The sequence below is a fragment of the Sinocyclocheilus grahami genome, unplaced genomic scaffold (assembly GCF_001515645.1).
Source record: "Sinocyclocheilus grahami isolate Dianchi unplaced genomic scaffold, SAMN03320097.WGS_v1.1 scaffold7.1, whole genome shotgun sequence".
NCBI lineage: Eukaryota > Metazoa > Chordata > Actinopteri > Cypriniformes > Cyprinidae > Sinocyclocheilus > Sinocyclocheilus grahami.
In genome coordinates this window covers 1193660-1212331 of record NW_015505186.1, presented here as the reverse complement: position 1 = coordinate 1212331, position 18672 = coordinate 1193660, and the positions used below count along the sequence as shown (strand labels likewise).

Here is an 18672-nt window from a genome sequence, read left to right as displayed (position 1 = left end):
TCGCATAAAAATCGCTGGATGGAAATGCCAAGATGCGCATACATTTTAAAAATGCGTATAAAAAACTTGTAGGATATATTTGGTATCCAATGTAGAAAACATGCACATAAACTGACGGAAACACTTCTACTGAATAAATTCCTTAATGCGCATCAAAAAAGACGTGACTTTGCAATGGGACAGCATAAAACTGGACCAACCAATGGACCAATCTCATTGCACAGCATCTGAAATGCTAGTTTTGTCATTCTAAAATGCCTGAGCAAAGTCTCGTCAAAGTGCTTTGTTATAATTAACTCCCAAAACTGCGTTCCTAAACAGCAGGCTCAGAAAATAATATAACATGACCGCATTTTGTTTGCATGCTCTGAAGCTTGTAATTTATTGTATACAAAAAGGATTAGATATAGTGCCTTCTCCTACTGCAGCAAATTAAAATTTCTTCATGATATTTAGCGAAAGTTAATCATGAAATGACTATTTTGATATCTTCAACTCACTGGATGGAAACGGTGCTTTATTCGCAAATTTTTATGCAATATTCCAGTTTTGCACACAAGTTTAATTTGTACGTTTGGGTGGAAACATAGCTACTAATGCCGTTATATTGTTCATTCAGACTGATTCATGAACGTGGAATGCGCACAAACACAAGAGGCGGGATTTATATCACGATGGAGGCATTGTTTCCTCTCACATGACTTTCCCCCATTAATTCTCAATTACCCCCCAGCAAACTCACTGCACGTTATAGGTGGTCTGTTAAAACTCAGTGGGCTCAGGGGAGGTGAGAGAGATATAGACTGCTGCTCGAACTTTTCCAGCTAGTGTCTTTCTTGGTGTCTTCTGCAGATGTGAGTCTTACAGATCAAGGACCAGGTTAGGGCACTTAAGTGTTTTTAAGTTCAGATCTAAGTGTTATCTCTTTTCAGGTTTGGTGTCTGGGTAACGACTCTCAGACGCGCTACCACATCAATCAGACGGTGGATGGAAGCGTGCTGACAACTTTATTAAAGGGGCTTTTACCCGGCGTGTTGTACCAGGTGGAGGTGGCAGCAGTGACCAGCGCAGGAGTGGGCACGCGCAGCCAGCCCGTATCTGTGCTTATCAGTGAGTATTCGCTGAAAAACCAGCCATGACTATTAAACTGAAAGAATTAAAGAGTAGAGTGATGGGCTTGTGGAGTTGAAGTACAAAAAAATTGTGTAAATTCTCTTTGATTGCTTTTTAAAGTCCCGCTATGAGACTAAATTGCTTAATTCTTTCCAATAAGCTGAGTCCTATTAAGACATTCTGTCTGAGTAACACTTTGATCTGTCTTTGCACTCTTTTCGTTCTCTCTCTCCTTTTCAGAATTGCCCGCAGAGCAGCCTACAGTCACAGGTGGAGGCAGCGAATCTGACGAGAATGTAAGTCTGGCTGAGCAGATCACAGACGTAGTGAAGCAGCCTGCCTTCATCGCAGGCATTGGCGGGGCATGCTGGGTAATCCTTATGGGATTCAGCGTGTGGATCTACTGCAGACGGAAGAAGAGAAAAGAGCTCAGCCATTACACAGCATCATTTGCATACACACCTGCAGGTATGCATGCACATATCACACCAAATTACATTTGACATTAAATTATTATTTTACTATTTGATGTGTACAAAATGATGATGATACTATTTAGTTTTAGTAATTTTAGTACCAAAACTTGTTTTTTTTAGTAAGGTGCCAAGACATCTTTTATATATTTTTTTATAGTTTATTTTGTTTCAGCTTTATTTCAGTTAATGGAAATCATTTTTAATAGTCTGAGTTTTAGTTAACAATCACAACACTTTCTTTCATCTCTCGACAGTTGGTTTCCCGCATGGTGAAAGTTCTGGACTTAATGGAAGGTAAATGGCACTTTTAGCTTCTTAAGCATCAATTCAGAGTGTAAATACAGTGACTTTAGTTCGTTCTATAGTTATTGATATTTTTGGATATGTCTGGATTTCTAGGCCTGGTATGCTGGGTGCTAACATGGGAAATTACCCGTGGCTGGCTGATTCTTGGCCAACTACCAATCTCGTGCACAACGGGAAAGACTCTGTGAACTGCTGTACGTCTAAACATGACACCCCGGAGAGATACTATAATGGTAAGACTCGCTTTTATAGAGCAACATCACCGGCTGTACTGTTAAATTAATTTAACACTAAGTTTCCACAGCACAGAGTCTCATTAATTAAACGCTAATTAATTTACTGTCGCTTCCTCAGAGGCGGGAATCTCTAATTACCTCAACCAAAATGAGAAGTACAGCACAGACTCCAACGAAGGCCCCATTTACAGCACCATTGATCCCACCAGCGAGGACCTGCGCAATTTCTCTGCTCAGTTCTCTCAACATACCACTCCCTACGCCAGCACTCCCATCATGCCTTTCACCATCCAGGCACCCTGCAGCCCTGAACAAGATGGCAGCCACTGGATGACTCAGCCTGGAACCTCCAATGTTCAGTATGCTCAGCCAGACCGCTCCAAGACTGATAACGGTATCTTTCCAGTTTTATCTGTTCCCTTCGGTGCTAATACGAATGTTGTGCTTGGCTGTGTTACTTTAGTATTTTTTATATACTATTATAGTGCTTTGATTTTTACATTTTCAGTTTTCATTTCAATTTTAGTTTTAGTCATTTTGTTATGTGCTTTTGTAATTTTGTATTAGTTTTTTAATGTTTTAATTTAGCTTTAATTTATACTTATTTCAGTTAGCTGCCATGTCAATGTTTCTATTTTTCTTAACATTTTATTTTCGGTTTATTTCAATTTCCTAAAATTTATTTTTTTATTATTTTTTTTTATTTTATTTTAACATTAGTTAACAAAAAAAATGCTTAATATATCTGTTTTGTTATTCACAAAATTTGCTTTCCTACAGTAAAACAACCAAAGCAGAAGTTGATGGGGAAGCCAGTGAAAACGCCATCTCTCAACTGGATGGATGCGTTGCCACCACCACTTCTCTCTGGAGATCTGGACGAGTGTGAAGAGGAAGATGAGAATGAACTAATCCAGGACATGGGGTAAAGTTCACTGGAAGGCTATAGATTTAGCTCAGCGCTGCGCCAGCTGAACCAGCCTGAAAAATAATGTTAGCATTTGATTTAAAGGTGACATATCATGAAAATCGGACTTTTCCAGGTTTTAAGTGCTATAATCAGGTCCCTGGTGCATCTACCAACCAAGGAAACGTGAAAAAGATTAACCCAATCACTTTGTTTTGGTAAGCCTTTTTCTGCAAGCCTCTGAGAAAACGAGCGCGTCTGATTTAGCTCCCTTGGTGACGTGGCAAAGGGATCTCATTATAATATTACCGCCCCTTAATCTGTAAGTTTACACTCACGGCGTCATCATTTTGATTTTGCAAGCGACAACGGTGTACCAGTTCTAATGCCATGGCGAAAGTTTGAGCAAAACATGCTAACTGTTCTGTCTTTGGCTGCACAGACGAGCACAGCTGTTTACCTTCACAGACATAACCGACTGTTTTTGTAACTCGTGTGTTTTTAACTTAAACTTAGTACTCACATGCTGTGACAGCAGCTTTCTGTCCATGTGCTTCGGATGTGTATGCTCAGAAAACCTTATATCTGTAGTTTAAACTCATATGGTTTACAACGCATGACATATTGTAAAAAGGGGCATAATATGTCACCTTTAAACTAAAAAGCCAAAATTTTGATACGGATAGTGATTTGACATGTTATTTTTATCTTAAAAGGGTCATATGATGCGATTTCAAGTTTTTCTTTCTCTTTGGAGCGTCCTTGTTTATAATGGGTTTTCATGTTTTTGAATCATCGCTCCGGCCTGACAGGGCATCATCACAGTATGGTAGGGGCGTAACATTTCCGTCACACGCTTGAGGTATTCGGCCAATCATAACGCACTGGATAGCTGGCCAATCACAGCACACCTAGCTTTTCAGACCGATGAGCTTTGTAAAAATCGACGCGTTTCAGAAAGGCGTGGGGCATAGAGGAGAAACAATAATGTATAGTATGTGGAAAATAATGTTTTTTTTTTACCTTAAACCGCATAAACACATTTCATTACACCAAATAATGTTCTTTTTAGCAACATCATATGACCCCTTTAAGAAAAACTTTAAGTCAGTTAAATAGGTCAGTTAATAGCTGCCCAGAAAGTGTCTCAATCAGGACTTTGGCAGACAAAACAAACCTCAAGTCTCTCCCCAAGTTCACACACACAATTTCAGCAATTCATTTTAGTTTTTAACTTAATTTCCATGTCTACAAGACGACACCTTTTACCAATTTGCAGCATGCTGGCTAGTTGGGAACATGGCCTTACTTAGCCTTCTGGACAAGGTTTTGCTGATTGTTCCAGGAACAGTCTCAGAAACCTCAGGGCCAGAGTGGTTTGATTGCTGTTGACAAGGCTGTATATAGAGGCTAACAAAGTTAGCGATATTCTACTCTTGAATCTGGCCTGTTTCCTCATGACGGCCTGAGTGAATTATGTTTTCTTTTCCTGGTCTGTATCACATTAGTTCCTTGTTAGAGAAGCGCACGGTCAGCAGTAGCCGCAGAATGCCCCGGCCGCGGGCGCTGACGGGTAGAGACACTCTTATTGCTTTCTGCCGCCACTTCAGCCCAATGGCTGCCTGTGAGGGGCACTAACAAGGGCAAGTCACATTAGCCGCAGCGGTTAACCAGCCCTGGCTCACAGTGGAGATCTGTGAATCCGATAACCTTGACATAGCCTCCCGCAGTAACCACATTAGCCAGTGATAGGTACAACCCTTCTCAAGTTCCTTCCTCTGAGCGCAAGACGTTGTTCAGGGCACAAGCACGCAATGCCACACTCACAGCCAGACTGGATTTTCATGACTAGTCCTCAAAAGTGTGATGAGCTAATGAATCATAAGGTTAACCTTTGTGGCAGCCCGAAGGCAAGAGCATCAGCTCTGTTACTGCAATATGACTATAATTTTAATAACTCACACTTCAACTCAGCGAGGTCCAAGAACTCAACAAAAATATTGAGCAGCCACATAAACCAAGAGCGTGCCGTGTGTAGGTGTCATTCAGCTCAGCGGTTTGCCCTCAAAGTGCCCAAGGCATAACATTGAGTCAGTGTCACTCCAAATGCCACTGCATTAAACTTCTTTTCCATCGCTCTTGCATGGATTGGTCCCGCGAGGGCTAAAAGATCACGCATATTGTTATCTGGAGGCCAGGCTGTCTCTTTTGACACAACAGCAGTAGGAATCGATATGCCACAGGTTGCATTGACCCGGTGATTACTGCAGCAGGCAATCATAATGAGTGTGCCATGATTGATTTAGCACAGAGGTGCTGGAGTTACTTAACCCTCTGCTAAAAATGAGGGAATTTAGTTATAGAGCAGAAATAATGTCACTTACCCTCCCACTTTAAGTGTGAAGGGCAAGCGAGTGATAAGAAAAGTTAGTTATATTTATAATAATAGATAAGTGGTGGGTAGAATATGTGCTCTGGCAAATTTGACGTGTTTCAATATGTTTATCATTATTTAGAAAAATTCTAAAGTTATCGACCTGTAAATAATATTGTAACTTTTCTTCTCACTCAGATCCGATGAAGAAGAGTGGTGTCCTCCTCTCCCGGATAGGACTTACCTCATGGACGGTGTGATGGAGGACGGTCCCGCTCCTCCTCCTAGAGGAGAGGCTTCTTCCCCCACCACATCCTACAGCCACCAGTCCACCGCCACCTTAACCCCATCTCCCAGAGACGATGGCCACTGTCACGACATACCACGCTTGCACCAGCTCGAACAGCCACAGATAGCACGGTGAGACACGTAAAACTTCAAATAATATTTCACAATAATTTCATGCATTAGTGTTTTTTGTCAGGTCAGCATTTCAGAGTTTATTTCTCTTTTATTTTCAGCTTTTTTGACAGTTTGAGTTGGGCATTTGTCAACAAAATTTGCTTGCTGTAAACTTTGATGCATTTCTATACATTAATTTGATAAGATGCAGCATAAACAACATTTGCTTTAATCTCGAGGCGACGTTCGCTTTAAAACACTTAATGTAAGCCATCCTTCATCTTTCAGGAAACTGCTCTCCTGCATTAATAGAATAGTTTATTTGTTTTCATTCTCTTAGGAGAATTTTAACGGTATTATTATTTGTTCCTGCGGAGAAAACTTGTTATATGAATAATGTATTCCTTTGCAGGTCCGTATTTGTAGATTATCATGGCACAGAGCAAATATTGAGACTCTCATTAAGCTTCCTGCTAGACTGCAGTTGTGCCAAGTTTAGAAAGATCATTTACTTTTACAAAGTGCTGATCTTGGCCTACTGGGTTTTAAATTTAATATGAGTTCATATAATAGTGTTTGTGTGCCTTATTGGCTGCAGATCTAGGTTAAAACAATGTGATCCATTGAATGGGGCGCATTTCAGTTACTATATATCTAGCAAATTCCATGCCGTCAAACTTTGTTTTAATTGACCAAAAAATTTTTTGTGGACAGCCGGTTGCCATGCGGACCTGTGCTTGTGCTGCGAGCACCAAGCCCCCCTCTAACCCAGTCCAACCCAAACCTGGCAGCCAATCAGGAGTGCCCTGACAACACTGTGCCACACCGCTCAGCAAACAAACGGGATCTGAGCCAAGGAGCTGCCCAAAGTGTAGAGAACATCAGCAACACCACACCAGGTGTGTTTCTGTTTCTATATAAACGTGCCACAGAAGTTTTGCTGCTCAAGTAAAATACAACTTTCATGGTCACAACCGGTGTTGGGCTAGTTACTAAAAGAATGTAATATATTACTCATTACTAGTTACTCCTTTCAAAAGTAATATTGTAACTTTACTTATTACTTTCTGGCAACAGTAATTAGTTACACTACTAGTTACATTACTTTTTCTTCACGCCCCACAGAAGTTGTAACTGTGTATCTTCCACATAAAATTCTTCTAGAATGTTACTAACAACATATTTCTGCCTCATCATTTGACCAAAATCCACATCGGATTGCAGTCAGAAGTTATTTCAAACACTCAATAGTGATTGATAGTGACATTCAAGTAGAAGTGGTATATTAATCTCATTAATTGTCATGTGTAGCTTGAAGCTAATTGTCATTTCTCTGTTACCCATATACGATTATATTTCATTATGTATTTTATCAAATCACATCAGTTTGTAAGAAACTGTATAATTTTAACTATAGTAATATAATGTACCACATACTGATCAGAGGGATGTGGGTGGATGTGGGTGGGATGTAATCCCAGAGTAAAGTACAGCCACAATTTACACAACAGTGTTCAGATCATCTTTTTTCCTGACAAAATCAATATAATGCAATATTTCTATCTGCTGAATGTAAGCTTTTCCATATTCCAAGCTTGCCTGCTGCACTGGGGACATCACATGCATGTGCAAGTCGGGAAAATTATGAAAATAAATCTAGGAATGATTTGATTGTTGGATTTGAAATCAGCGGGGTCGAGGCATCAAAAGTAACTAAGTAACTAAGCTGTTTTATGGATGGTAACTGTAATATTATTACTGAAATTTTATTAGTAATTAGTTACACTACTAGTTACTGCAAAAAGTAATATTATTACAGTAACTAAGTTACTAGTAACTAGTTACTGCCCAACACTGGTCACAGCAATATATAATTAGACATTTTCTACCTAAAGCAACTTTTACAATAGCTACAATTGTTTTAGCTGCTTCATTGTCATGTCTCATCCCCCCTTTTCAGGTCGAGCGAGGCCCTCTGCAGACCACACACCGCCTGGGCAGAAGTCCAAGGTGAAAAAGAAAACCTCCAAGAGCAGTCAATACCGAAGAGATATACTGCAAGGCGGTGAGTTACTGACCAGGCCTTTTCTAGAATCAAGTTAGTTAATCATTTATCCTTCTCCCGCATACTTAACATGCTGCTCACATCTCTGCAGATCTGCCCCCTCCACCAGAGCCGCCTCCTGAAGATGAGGTCGACTGTGCTCAAGTAGGGGGATTCGAATGTGGGCAAATGTCCCTCGAGAGAGTGGGCAGCTCCCATTCCTCCATGGAGAGGAGAGAACAGAGCACTCCCAACCGGAAAAACTCCTCTCATAGACGAATAGACGGTTAGAGCTGACACCTGACAAAATAACTTAAATACTGTAAAAACATTTAGTCTCTTAAAGGCACAAGTGTATATATATATATATATATATATATATATACACACACTGTATATATATATATATATATATATATATATATATATATATATATTTTTTTTTTATTTTTTATGTACGTGTGTATGTAAGTATATATATGATTAAATAGACTGGCTTTTTATTTTAAAGTTAATGAAAGTTATAGTGTATCAATACACTTTACACTTTGGTATTGTTTATGTGGCTCACAGCAGAAGATGATTTAATTCCTTACAACAAGCCCAACTTCCTGTCTCGGGGTCAGTTGTCCAGCAATTGTTCCACAACAGGAAGTTCATCATCACGGGGGTCAACAGGATCACGGGGGCACGGAACGGGCAGGAAGAGAAATGATGTAAGACCAAGTAGCTTTTCTCACACTGTAGAAAATAATTTACTTAATCAGTATTTTTGTCTTTTTTAATCACTAAAAAAAACAACATACAAGAGTAATATTTACAATTAAATATGCATACAAATTATTTATTGTACTTAATTTATACAAAATATTAATTTATAAAAATGGCACATTACATTAAGACTTGTTTTCTTAACAGGCAAATTGTTCAGATGTCTTTTTTATGCTTGAAACAAGAAAATGTCTAGCACAGTTTTGCTTCACAAATAAATCCATATCGTTTTTAGGATGCTTAGATGTTTTTATAGTAATTCAAGACAAAACTAATACTGATTAAGACAGTGGTTTTAAGTGTATGCTTTCAAGATTAATCCTCGTCCTCCCAAATCCTAACCCTAATCCTAAATCTCAAACATTAGCCAAGCTTAGTCAAACACAGCCTCGCAAACACATACGTTAGTTTATCTTTTCTTAACACTCATTCGTTGGTGAGACCGAATTGAGAAGTGTGGATGAGTCTAGACTAAGTCCATCGGGCTGTTCAGCACATAGTGTAAGTGTTCTGTAGAGGCACAGGACTTTTAGCCAGCAATCAGACACTTCATCTGAAGTACATCCCCCACTGCTTGGAGAATTTATAACAGAAGAGATGCTACAACAGAATGATCCATCTCTAAAGCGATTTTTCTCATATCAAACAGGTGCACGATTATTTATAACCAAGTTTTACAGCTCTCAAATACAAAAGTAGACATACTTAGAAAATGTAGTCATATTCTTCCTTGCTAAATCTGCTGTATTCACCAAAGAGTAAATGCCTGTACAAAATAAGTAGGGCTGTCGGGATTCGTCGACTTTATTCGACTATTCGATTTTTAAAAATGCTCGACTTCATTTTGCTCGCGTCGACTAACCGGCAAAATACCGGAAGTGGCGCATTTCACAGACAATCCATAAAACACATTATTAGTCTGTTTTCCAAGGCTGCATGATATATTAAACATAATAATTAAGCATAATTGTGAATTCACAAACGCTACGATTTAATTAAATAATTATGCGATGCAGTTCTAATACAGTATATGCACTTTAATTATTTACATGTGTGTAGATTAAGTACATGCGTCACACAGCAGCTCCGTTCACAGTAGTTCCACAGGAACTGTTATCATTTACATGTGTGGAGCATCTCAAACTCCATCTCTGCATGTTGTTGTGAGTTTGGGTTTATTATAACGTTCATCTGGAAACGCAACGTGCGCCATTTCATCAGATTTGTAAGGTAAATCATTTATAAATCTACGCAAACACAGGAGAATACATCGTGGTTTTAAAATAAAAGCTCAAACCTTCACTCTGAGTTTACACGTTTTGATGTCCACATATTCATTTAATTACAGTGGCTATAGCATTTCTGTCCTAAAGAAATGGCCAAATATTAAAGATTAAGTGGACATTTGAATGAAATGATGCTTGGTCAATATTAAACAAGGATTAGATCGCACAGCAATGTGTAAAAATAATCATAAGGCCATTGGCACCCTCTGCAGGCCTTTGTTGTAATGCGTAATGTACATTAGCTCTATTGTTTATAATACATTATGTATTTTAACAATTTTGTTCAATAAAACCATATGATTTCTTGCTTTTGATACTTTATTTGAACTAATTATTATTGCCTCATTGCTATTACATATGTATTTTAAGTCATTTTAAAGGCTATTGTTCACTTACATCTATTTTTATTGCCACAAAAAATGTATTATAATTATAGGGCACTATGAAATCCGTTTTATTTCCAAATTCAGTTTTTTCCATTTTAATTTTTCTATACTGTTTTAATGGTTAAATTAAATTTTATTAATCAAAAAGCCTGTCTAATTAATTAATTGAGTTTTACGGTTTTATCTTTACCAAATTCTGTTTTCCATTATTTTCTGGATTCTATTTTAATGGTTCCATAACATTTTAATAATCAAAAGCATCTCCAATTAATTTATTTGTTTTTTTTACGTTTTTTTTTCTTTCCAAGAAATACTGCACATTTACATTTTTCTCCTAAATAAATTCTGGTAAATAATATTTCTGGTAAATACTCCTTTAAAAAGTGTTTTTTGATTATAATTTTATTATTAGTAGACTAGAACACGTGGATATGTTGTCAACTTAGATTTCAGTGATTTGGACTATGCATCTCACACTTGCTTCTTGCATTTATGTTGCACTTTTTTACTTTTGGATTTCATTTGGTTTAATGAAATATAGTTTAATAAAATATTCTTAAGTAAAATTGTTGATTTTTTTGGGCGGGAAATTAATCATTTAGATCAATCGATTAATCGATAAATTAGTCGATAGATTCATCGAAATAAAAATAGTCGTTAGTGGCAGCCCTAAAAATAAGCAATGATCTTTGATTATTACACTGTAATGTTTGTACATGATCGATAGATAGATAGATAGATAAGGAAGAACTAGTTGCATGGGCTAAAGGGGCCATAACACTTTTTTTTACAGTATCTCCCTATTGACATGAATAGTTGTGTGATGGGAACTGGGTTATGCACATCTAAGGTCACTCCATATGGGCTGAAGAGTCTCTTCAGATGTGTGACCCCCTCTCAGGTTACCCCCTCTGGAACATAAAAGACAGGCCAAATAAAAGAGGGCTATACGTCCCCCGGGGAGAGAGTTTTGGGTTACCCCGTACTGTCACGGTGGTTAACGTTATCTTTCCAGTCGGACAGAGAGCGTGAATAGGTGCTTGACGCAAAGAGGAGAGAAGGGATCTACCCCTGAGATCGCCTTTATTCTGCTCTCCTCAGATCTGGTCATGTCACATGATGGACAATCCCTGCTGCATTAAGTCATCTATAGACATACCAAACCAAAAAGGCTTTCTTTTGTCCTGAGAGAGGCCACAATTATGGGCTGAATAGACCAGCTAAGCTGGTTGACCAGTTTAAATGACCAGTTAAAACCATTAGTTACCAATGTAGGGTATATTTTGGCCACATTTGCAGTGGTAAAGCTGCGATAATGACCAGCATATAGACCAGCATCTATATGGTCCAAACTGGTCTAAGCTGCTTTACCTTTTTAAATAACAGGGTGTCCGTGGGGTCTTAAAAAGTATTAAAAGTTGATCAATCAATTTAGATTAAATGAAGGCCCTTAATAAGAATTAAAAAGTCTTAAATGCCATTTTCCAAGGTATTACATTTTGTATCATCTTTTCATTATGTATATTTGTCGAATAGTGGGGTTCTGTGTAGTTTATTTATGGAATCCCGCAAGATTTTACATCATCTGTTACGGCGCTCACTGACTGACTGCGCCGCTGCGTGATAACGTGGGGCTTGTTGATCCCGCTCTCGATGAACTTCTGACCATTACCGCACGCTCCCATCCACTCCCGCAATTTTTGTGTCCACTCCTGCAAACATTCTAATATTGTATATAATTTTCGTGCATCAGGGCGCCGCTATCAATATGTGAATGAGCTCTTGCAGTCGCAGTTCACTTTCAATTTCGCGATCGCGTGCACACTGTGTAAATGGAGCACATATCACGATAAAATATATTTGTCAGTGAGCTCGGGATCAGTTGAGGAGCAAATCCTCCAACATCTTTGTCAGTTATCTCTCCTTACTTTTGACCCGTGATCAGTCAAATCTGACTTCTGCAGCTCGTGTTGGATGCAGGGTTGTTGTTGTTTTTTCCCACGAAATTGTGTCGTTTTTAAACTGTTGCCATGGGTTGATTTTCCCCAGTGGGTTAAAGGTTTGAAATATTGCATAAATTACATTTGGTTGTACTGAAACATTTTGCATTCTACCTGTAATAAAACTTCTAAATGTTTTGGGCCACACTAGTAGGAAGCATTTGAGCTGTGTTTATGATAAATGTGCATAACATTGACTGTAAAATATGTATTTTAGGGATGGAAATTACATTTTTATATTTGGGACATGGTAATTGCGCTACTTTGGGCTGGGTTTTTTTACTGGCATGGGCTTGGGATGAACAATTAAAATGATGTAATAGTTGTGATCATTATTTTACATTCCATGATCATTCAGACATGATCAGGTGCAGTACTGACACTCTGTCAAGTCTGCATCAAATCAAGCACTCCGTAATCACAGGTAAACGGTCTGATCTGTCAGGTGTTTGTCATGAGAAGTGTTCCACAAAAGAGCTATGGTTTGTCCGATATTATAGATAAGTTAATGTCTGAATGTGCCAACCTCTTGTAGAAATGTATACAGCAGCATTTCAAAGCATAATAATATTGCACTCTCGTTGTGTTGGAGAACAACGAAAAAAATATAGAAAGCACAATATGTGTTGTTTGACCAGCCAGCTAGACAGCCAGCCTCACGACCTAACCGAGCCGAGGACGCTTCTGTCTGTCCGTCTCGTCGCCGTCTGTGGATCCCCGTCGTTGCGGTCACAAGAGAATGTGGTCTTCCCCTCTTTCTTTTCAAAACCAAGAGAGTTTGTCATTTGACGACTGTTGTGAACGATTGTACTTGTCTTTTTTTAAGGAGTGTTTTGGAGATCGTGAGGAAATGTATTTCATTAAAAAAAAACAAAATCATGTTCCTTTGACTAACTTTTTGGTAGTCCTTGTTGTTTTGTATAAATAAAATACATTTGCTGAACTATATGGGTTTGCCCTAGTATGAATCATTGTGTGTGTGTGTGTGTGTGTGTGTGTGTGTGTTTTATTTTAAGTAGCAACTTTTAATGGTTTTATTTAGTAGTATATTTAATAGAATTAGTATAATAATATAATTCATGGGATGAATGTTTTTAAAAGTTTTAAAGTAATTACTTAACTAGCTTGTTACGTCGTTACTTAGTTTATTCAGAAATCAGGCCTCAAGTTTTCTACACAAAAAGGACAAGGCGGGACTATTCCGTGACCGTTAATCTTTGCTAGCTTTCTACGGTTACAACAGGCGTGCAGGCAGCCAGCCACTTCCACCTGGCTGAACCGCCATTGAGGGGCATGAAATGACCTCTTCCAGGGCAACACTGGATGCTGAGGAGGAGAAAGGGGGGTGAAGGCGGAGTGGGGAAGAAGAATGAAGAAAACACAAGTGTGGAGAAAGGGACAGGGAGTTAGATAAAACAAGTAGAGGGTAAAGAATGAAAGAAGAAAAACAAAGAATGTGAATCACTGCCACCTGAGACTCGCTAGCCTGAGGTGAGAAAACAAGGAAAAAACAAGTAGACATAAAAAGCAGTGTGTCCTTATATAGACAATGAGTGAAAAAGGAGAATATAAAAATAAACAACGGTCGTTACCTCCATTACACTTCCATCCATAATGTTTGGTCCTGGCTAGGAAAGAGAATCCCGGGTGTTCCGACTCTTTTATTCATTTTAACGAATAAACATTAGGAATATAACTGTAGTAAACCGCAAACATCTAGTAATATAGGCTATTTAGTACTGCTGCGTAAAATGCGCTGTCAAAACGGAGAATGTATATTTGACTAACAGTTGTGATTTAAATATCACGGTTTGTAGAAAGTTGAGTTTTATTAGAGCCGACACATTTGAGTCATTCGTTCGAGATTCGGACTTTACCCAATAGGCCTACGTTATTTTGTTTTGATAAAATAACGTTAAACCGACTCTTTAGAATCAATTATTATTATTCAGGAATCCAACTAGGCCTACGCTTATTGTTTTTAATTCACTAATACCGTATTAACTCGGGAATCGTACTACACTGGTTGCGCTGTATGTATTTGATTCACTACAAAGAACCGGCTCACAAGAGTCATTCGTTCTGTATTTGAACTACAGTACATTCGTGTTCCGTTTTGGGCTGTAGATTTTATAGCGCCGTTACTTTTGGTGCCCCTATTATGGGTAATGAAAGGTTCATATTTTGGTTTTGGGAGTCCCCAACAACAGGTTGACATGCATGCAAGGTAAAAAAACGCTTTCATTGTCTTATAATGTGCTTTTCTTTTTACCTTACTTGCTCAACGACTGAGACAGGTATAACTGCAGCCTGGAGATCTCCAAATGGGGGTGAGAACTCCAAAACAGGGTGGGAGCTCCAAAATGGGGCGTGGCTTCCTCCCATTGACAGACAGGCACATGACATGCATGCACACTTTCCCCCAATCAACGTCAGTGCAAACTCCGCCCCACAGCTGATTCTAAAGATTTTATTGGCTGTGCCAATTAAAGTGTTGATTTCCTACACTATGCAACAAAAAATGCTAACCCTTAAACCTACCCCACACCTGACACTAACCTTAACCAGTGAAATTGACTGCACGGCGGGATTGGCGCTGAATAGCGTGGTAAAGAAAGATGCAGTTCAGGAGATAAACAGTTAATAAGATTATGCGCTATGAGATCGTTCCGTAACTCCCCAACCGGACCTCACCGGAAAATGGCACCTTTTTAGTTACACCCAGCATCACTACCCCATCCTACCCTACGAATTTCGAGCCCCGGAACGCCCCCGCTGCTTAGAACAAAGCGATAGAGTAAAATCTTTCCCCTGCGCTGTGCTGCGCTGGGACGGCTCGTGGGAGAGCTCGTGGGTGATTCCCGTTTATATCATTAAGCAGAGGTTCAAACTCCAGTCCGAACACTACTGGCCACAAGCTTTGGGCTCTGCTCTCACAGAGAATATTTACTTATATAACATATTTTATTTTAGATGAACTAGAAACAATGTTTAATTTATAAAGTTTTATTTTGAAATGTAAGTCAATAACAATTGGCTGGAGCCAGAGCCAATGCTGAAAGTCTTTGCGCGACAAGACCCCGCCCCATTTTGGAGGTTCTGCCCACTTTTGGAGTTCACGCCCCATTTTGGAGATCTCCGGTCTGCAGTTATACCTACTTGGAGAGACTCAAAACGATTCGCTCAACGATTCATTTTTCCAAACCCCTCCTTTGCGTGACGCTAATCTGCGGTGATTGGATCATGCCTGTAATGCCTGATAAAGCAGCGTTTGTGAGCTCAGTGCTGCTTTGTGTACAGCGTTACCAGGGAAACAGCTATTTTACCGCTCCAAAAGCGGTACCTAGTGGCAAAGAATTTGCATTTTCATTCAGACCAATGCCAAAAGACCAACAAGTGGGTGGGCAATATGCTAATGTTTCATGTGGATTGTTTTAAAAACGACTCGTTTCAATGATTCAGAGTCACTCTTTCTTTTGAGAGACAATAACTTTATACACGGTGCACTTTCAGATTTAAAACGCTGCAGGATGTTTTCATTCTCTTAGAGCTGTTACACACTGCATGAAAGGTAATTTTCAAAAATACATAAGGGCACTTTAATAAGAAACGCAAGTGTTACAGAACGGTTACCAGTGTTACCATACTGTGATGCCATCTCCCGGCACGACCAGACAAAACCAATAAAACCCATTACAAACGAGGCATGAAAACGTACTTACGTGAGTCAGAACTGCCATTTTAGTCTAACGTTACTCTTCCAGGAGTACTCTTAAAATGTGCTGCACACATCTGAATATTTGGGTTGAAGTGTTCTGGAACAGTGTTGTAAATACAACTTAACCACTGATTTCTAGTCGTGTCCTCTTTCGGAAGACCAAACAAAGTAGTTTTGCTTTCACAACGAAACACACAGCGTCACACACAGCAGGCTTTAGTGAGCGGAGGCCTGCGGGCTAGAGTGAGCGCCGGCCGGCCGACTAGAGTGAGTGGGCTTGTGAACGGCGTGGCCTGCGGATTCGACGAAGGAGCGGCCGGCTGGCTTGCGGCAACCACATGTGACGAGCCAGGGCTGGACTCGGTGAAAGCCGATCCGGCGATCCACAGGTCGAAGTTGATGTATTTCCTCAGCAACCAGCACGGATCAGCTCCAGGCATGACGAAGCGGATATCGTCCTCTTTTGGAAGGCCAAACAAAGTAGTTTCGCTTTCACAACGAAACACACAGTGTCTTCACGACATGGCGGCGGCAACAACAATACTACAGCAAGAATAAAAGTTGCGCCTTCTTTGTTTGTGTGAACATTTGGGCGGTGTTATGCAAATCTTCCCACATCGTGACGTAGACATGTGGGGGCGTGTTAGAACGAGCCATTTTAGGTAGGCGTGGTTGACTCTTAACTTTTATAAAGAATATCTCTTTGGATTTGAGACTTTAGTCTTTGCAACTTTACAGATCTTCTTTATGCACCAAGAGCTTGTAACACTCCAAACAGAAAGGAAAAATTGAAATCGCATCATATGACCCCTTTAATAGAACCGAGTGTCATTCGGTTCCATTAATTAATTAACACACACACACACACACACACACACACACACACACACACACACACACACACACAGAACGGACTAAGTTCCCACCTGTAATTCTGGAACAGTATCCATGTACAAAAAATAACAATAAAAAATTTTAATAAAATAACCCTGAGGTGTCCATCTTCCTGCAGTTTTTCTCCAGCCTTAATTAAACAAACCTCCAGATAAGCAAGGTCTGTGTGACTACTAGAACATTCCAGGGAGGTGTTGGAGCAAGTTGGAACTAAAAACCCCATTTTAACAAGGCTGTTGATCCAATAACATGTTCCACTGTGTTCAACATAACCATGTAGGTACTAATTTGTGCTATTACATTTTCCAAGCCTCATAAACAATGGGATTTAAGTTTTGAGCAGCCAGTCAAAGTTCTTCTCATGATTATCATTTTCAATATGAATCAATCCTAGAGGTGGATCACACGGAGGGTGCAATTTCTTGAGAGAGGTAGAGGGTACATCTGAGCTTTCACCTTTGAAGGTCTCCTTAGAATTCAGACCAAGTAGTCAAGACACGCACTCTTCCTTAAGTGGAGACCCACTACCCATAAATCACTAGCTCATTCATTAGCTTTGTGTCAGTGAAGACACACCCAGGAGGGCCAGAGGGGAGCAAAGCACAGTCAAAATACCATTCTCCCATTTCCATGTTAATTACAGAACCCCAAGATGGATGCCTTCAACCTCATTGTTCATTTAATGTATGCAAAGCGCATGCAATTGCCACATTAAAACCAAGAGGACAATGTTCAAACAAACTAGTAAAACAGCGGCTTTGGCATTTGGCTTTGAAATCAATGTCAAGATGTTTTACGATGAACACCGGGTTAAAACGGCTGAATGCTCTTTAGAGATGAGAAAAGAATGATATTAGCGTTTAGAGCCACACAGCTGCCGGGCTGTTAGCTAGGTACTAGGACTCATTTATGTGGCAAGTGAGCAATGTTTGCGCCTCTGAGATAAACCGAACCATCGGCCCGTGAGAGGTTCTTGAATACGCAGTTGACTGTTTGGTGTAATCTCTGCAATTCTCGACCAATTGCACATAAATGCTTTTTCTTTTCTCTCAGCAGCTCCAGTCGAACTGGTTTGGATTTGTGTACCCTGCCTGTGGAGCGTAGGCTTTAGGGAACAGAAGGACCCTTGAGTTTAATCTTTCTCAGGGCAGATCTGGGTCAGTGAAGGCCAACAGAAGGCTGGATCCCATGGGGTCTGTGCAAAACACTCTGCCATTTCTCATCTCCACACACCCGCCTCTGAACCTCCGACTGGGCACGGGACCCTGGGTAAGCCCACTCGACTGGATGGCGCGCCACACAGGGGCTTTAATTTTCATTTAGTGCGTTGACGGATGCAGTCAAGAGAGATGATGACTCAGGTGTTGGACATTAATATAAATTTAGCCGATAATTTAGTGCCGCAATGCATTACCTTGAAAATCTGTCCCATGTGCTAACTATTCCTGGAAACATTTGGGGCTGACAGAATTTAGAAATGGTCTGACAGAAATTTGGAAACAATGACGCTGGCATATTTTAGTGTTGCTTGCTAAAGTCATTACTATTGCTATCACTTATACTTAAGATTAGACATTTGAACAAACCCTTAACAGTAAGTATTAAACTTTGGAGCAGAACTAATCCAGTACCATTTTGTAGTACTGAATGATACCTCTAAATATGCAGATTGCTGAGCAAATGTATGTGATTACTTTTTGAAACGATCAGACTTGTACTTTTTATAGAAACCTTTTTCTACCTTACAAAATGACAATAG

At 39.6% G+C, this 18672-nt stretch overlaps 1 protein-coding gene across 1 annotated transcript in view; it reads left to right on the top strand.

The window, feature by feature from the left end:
- LOC107589390 (roundabout homolog 2-like) overlaps positions 1–18017 on the top strand; it is a 91208-nt gene extending 73191 nt beyond the window's left edge. Inside the window, exons 16-27 of the mRNA XM_016277810.1 lie at positions 933–1110; positions 1354–1581; positions 1844–1883; positions 1989–2128; positions 2250–2525; positions 2912–3056; positions 5611–5832; positions 6529–6713; positions 7775–7879; positions 7971–8144; positions 8432–8574; positions 17967–18017. Coding sequence (XP_016133296.1) covers positions 933–1110; positions 1354–1581; positions 1844–1883; positions 1989–2128; positions 2250–2525; positions 2912–3056; positions 5611–5832; positions 6529–6713; positions 7775–7879; positions 7971–8144; positions 8432–8574; positions 17967–18017 — 1887 coding nt within the window. The remainder of the gene's footprint in view (positions 1–932; positions 1111–1353; positions 1582–1843; positions 1884–1988; positions 2129–2249; positions 2526–2911; positions 3057–5610; positions 5833–6528; positions 6714–7774; positions 7880–7970; positions 8145–8431; positions 8575–17966) is intronic.
- The last annotated feature ends 655 nt before the right edge of the window (positions 18018–18672 follow it).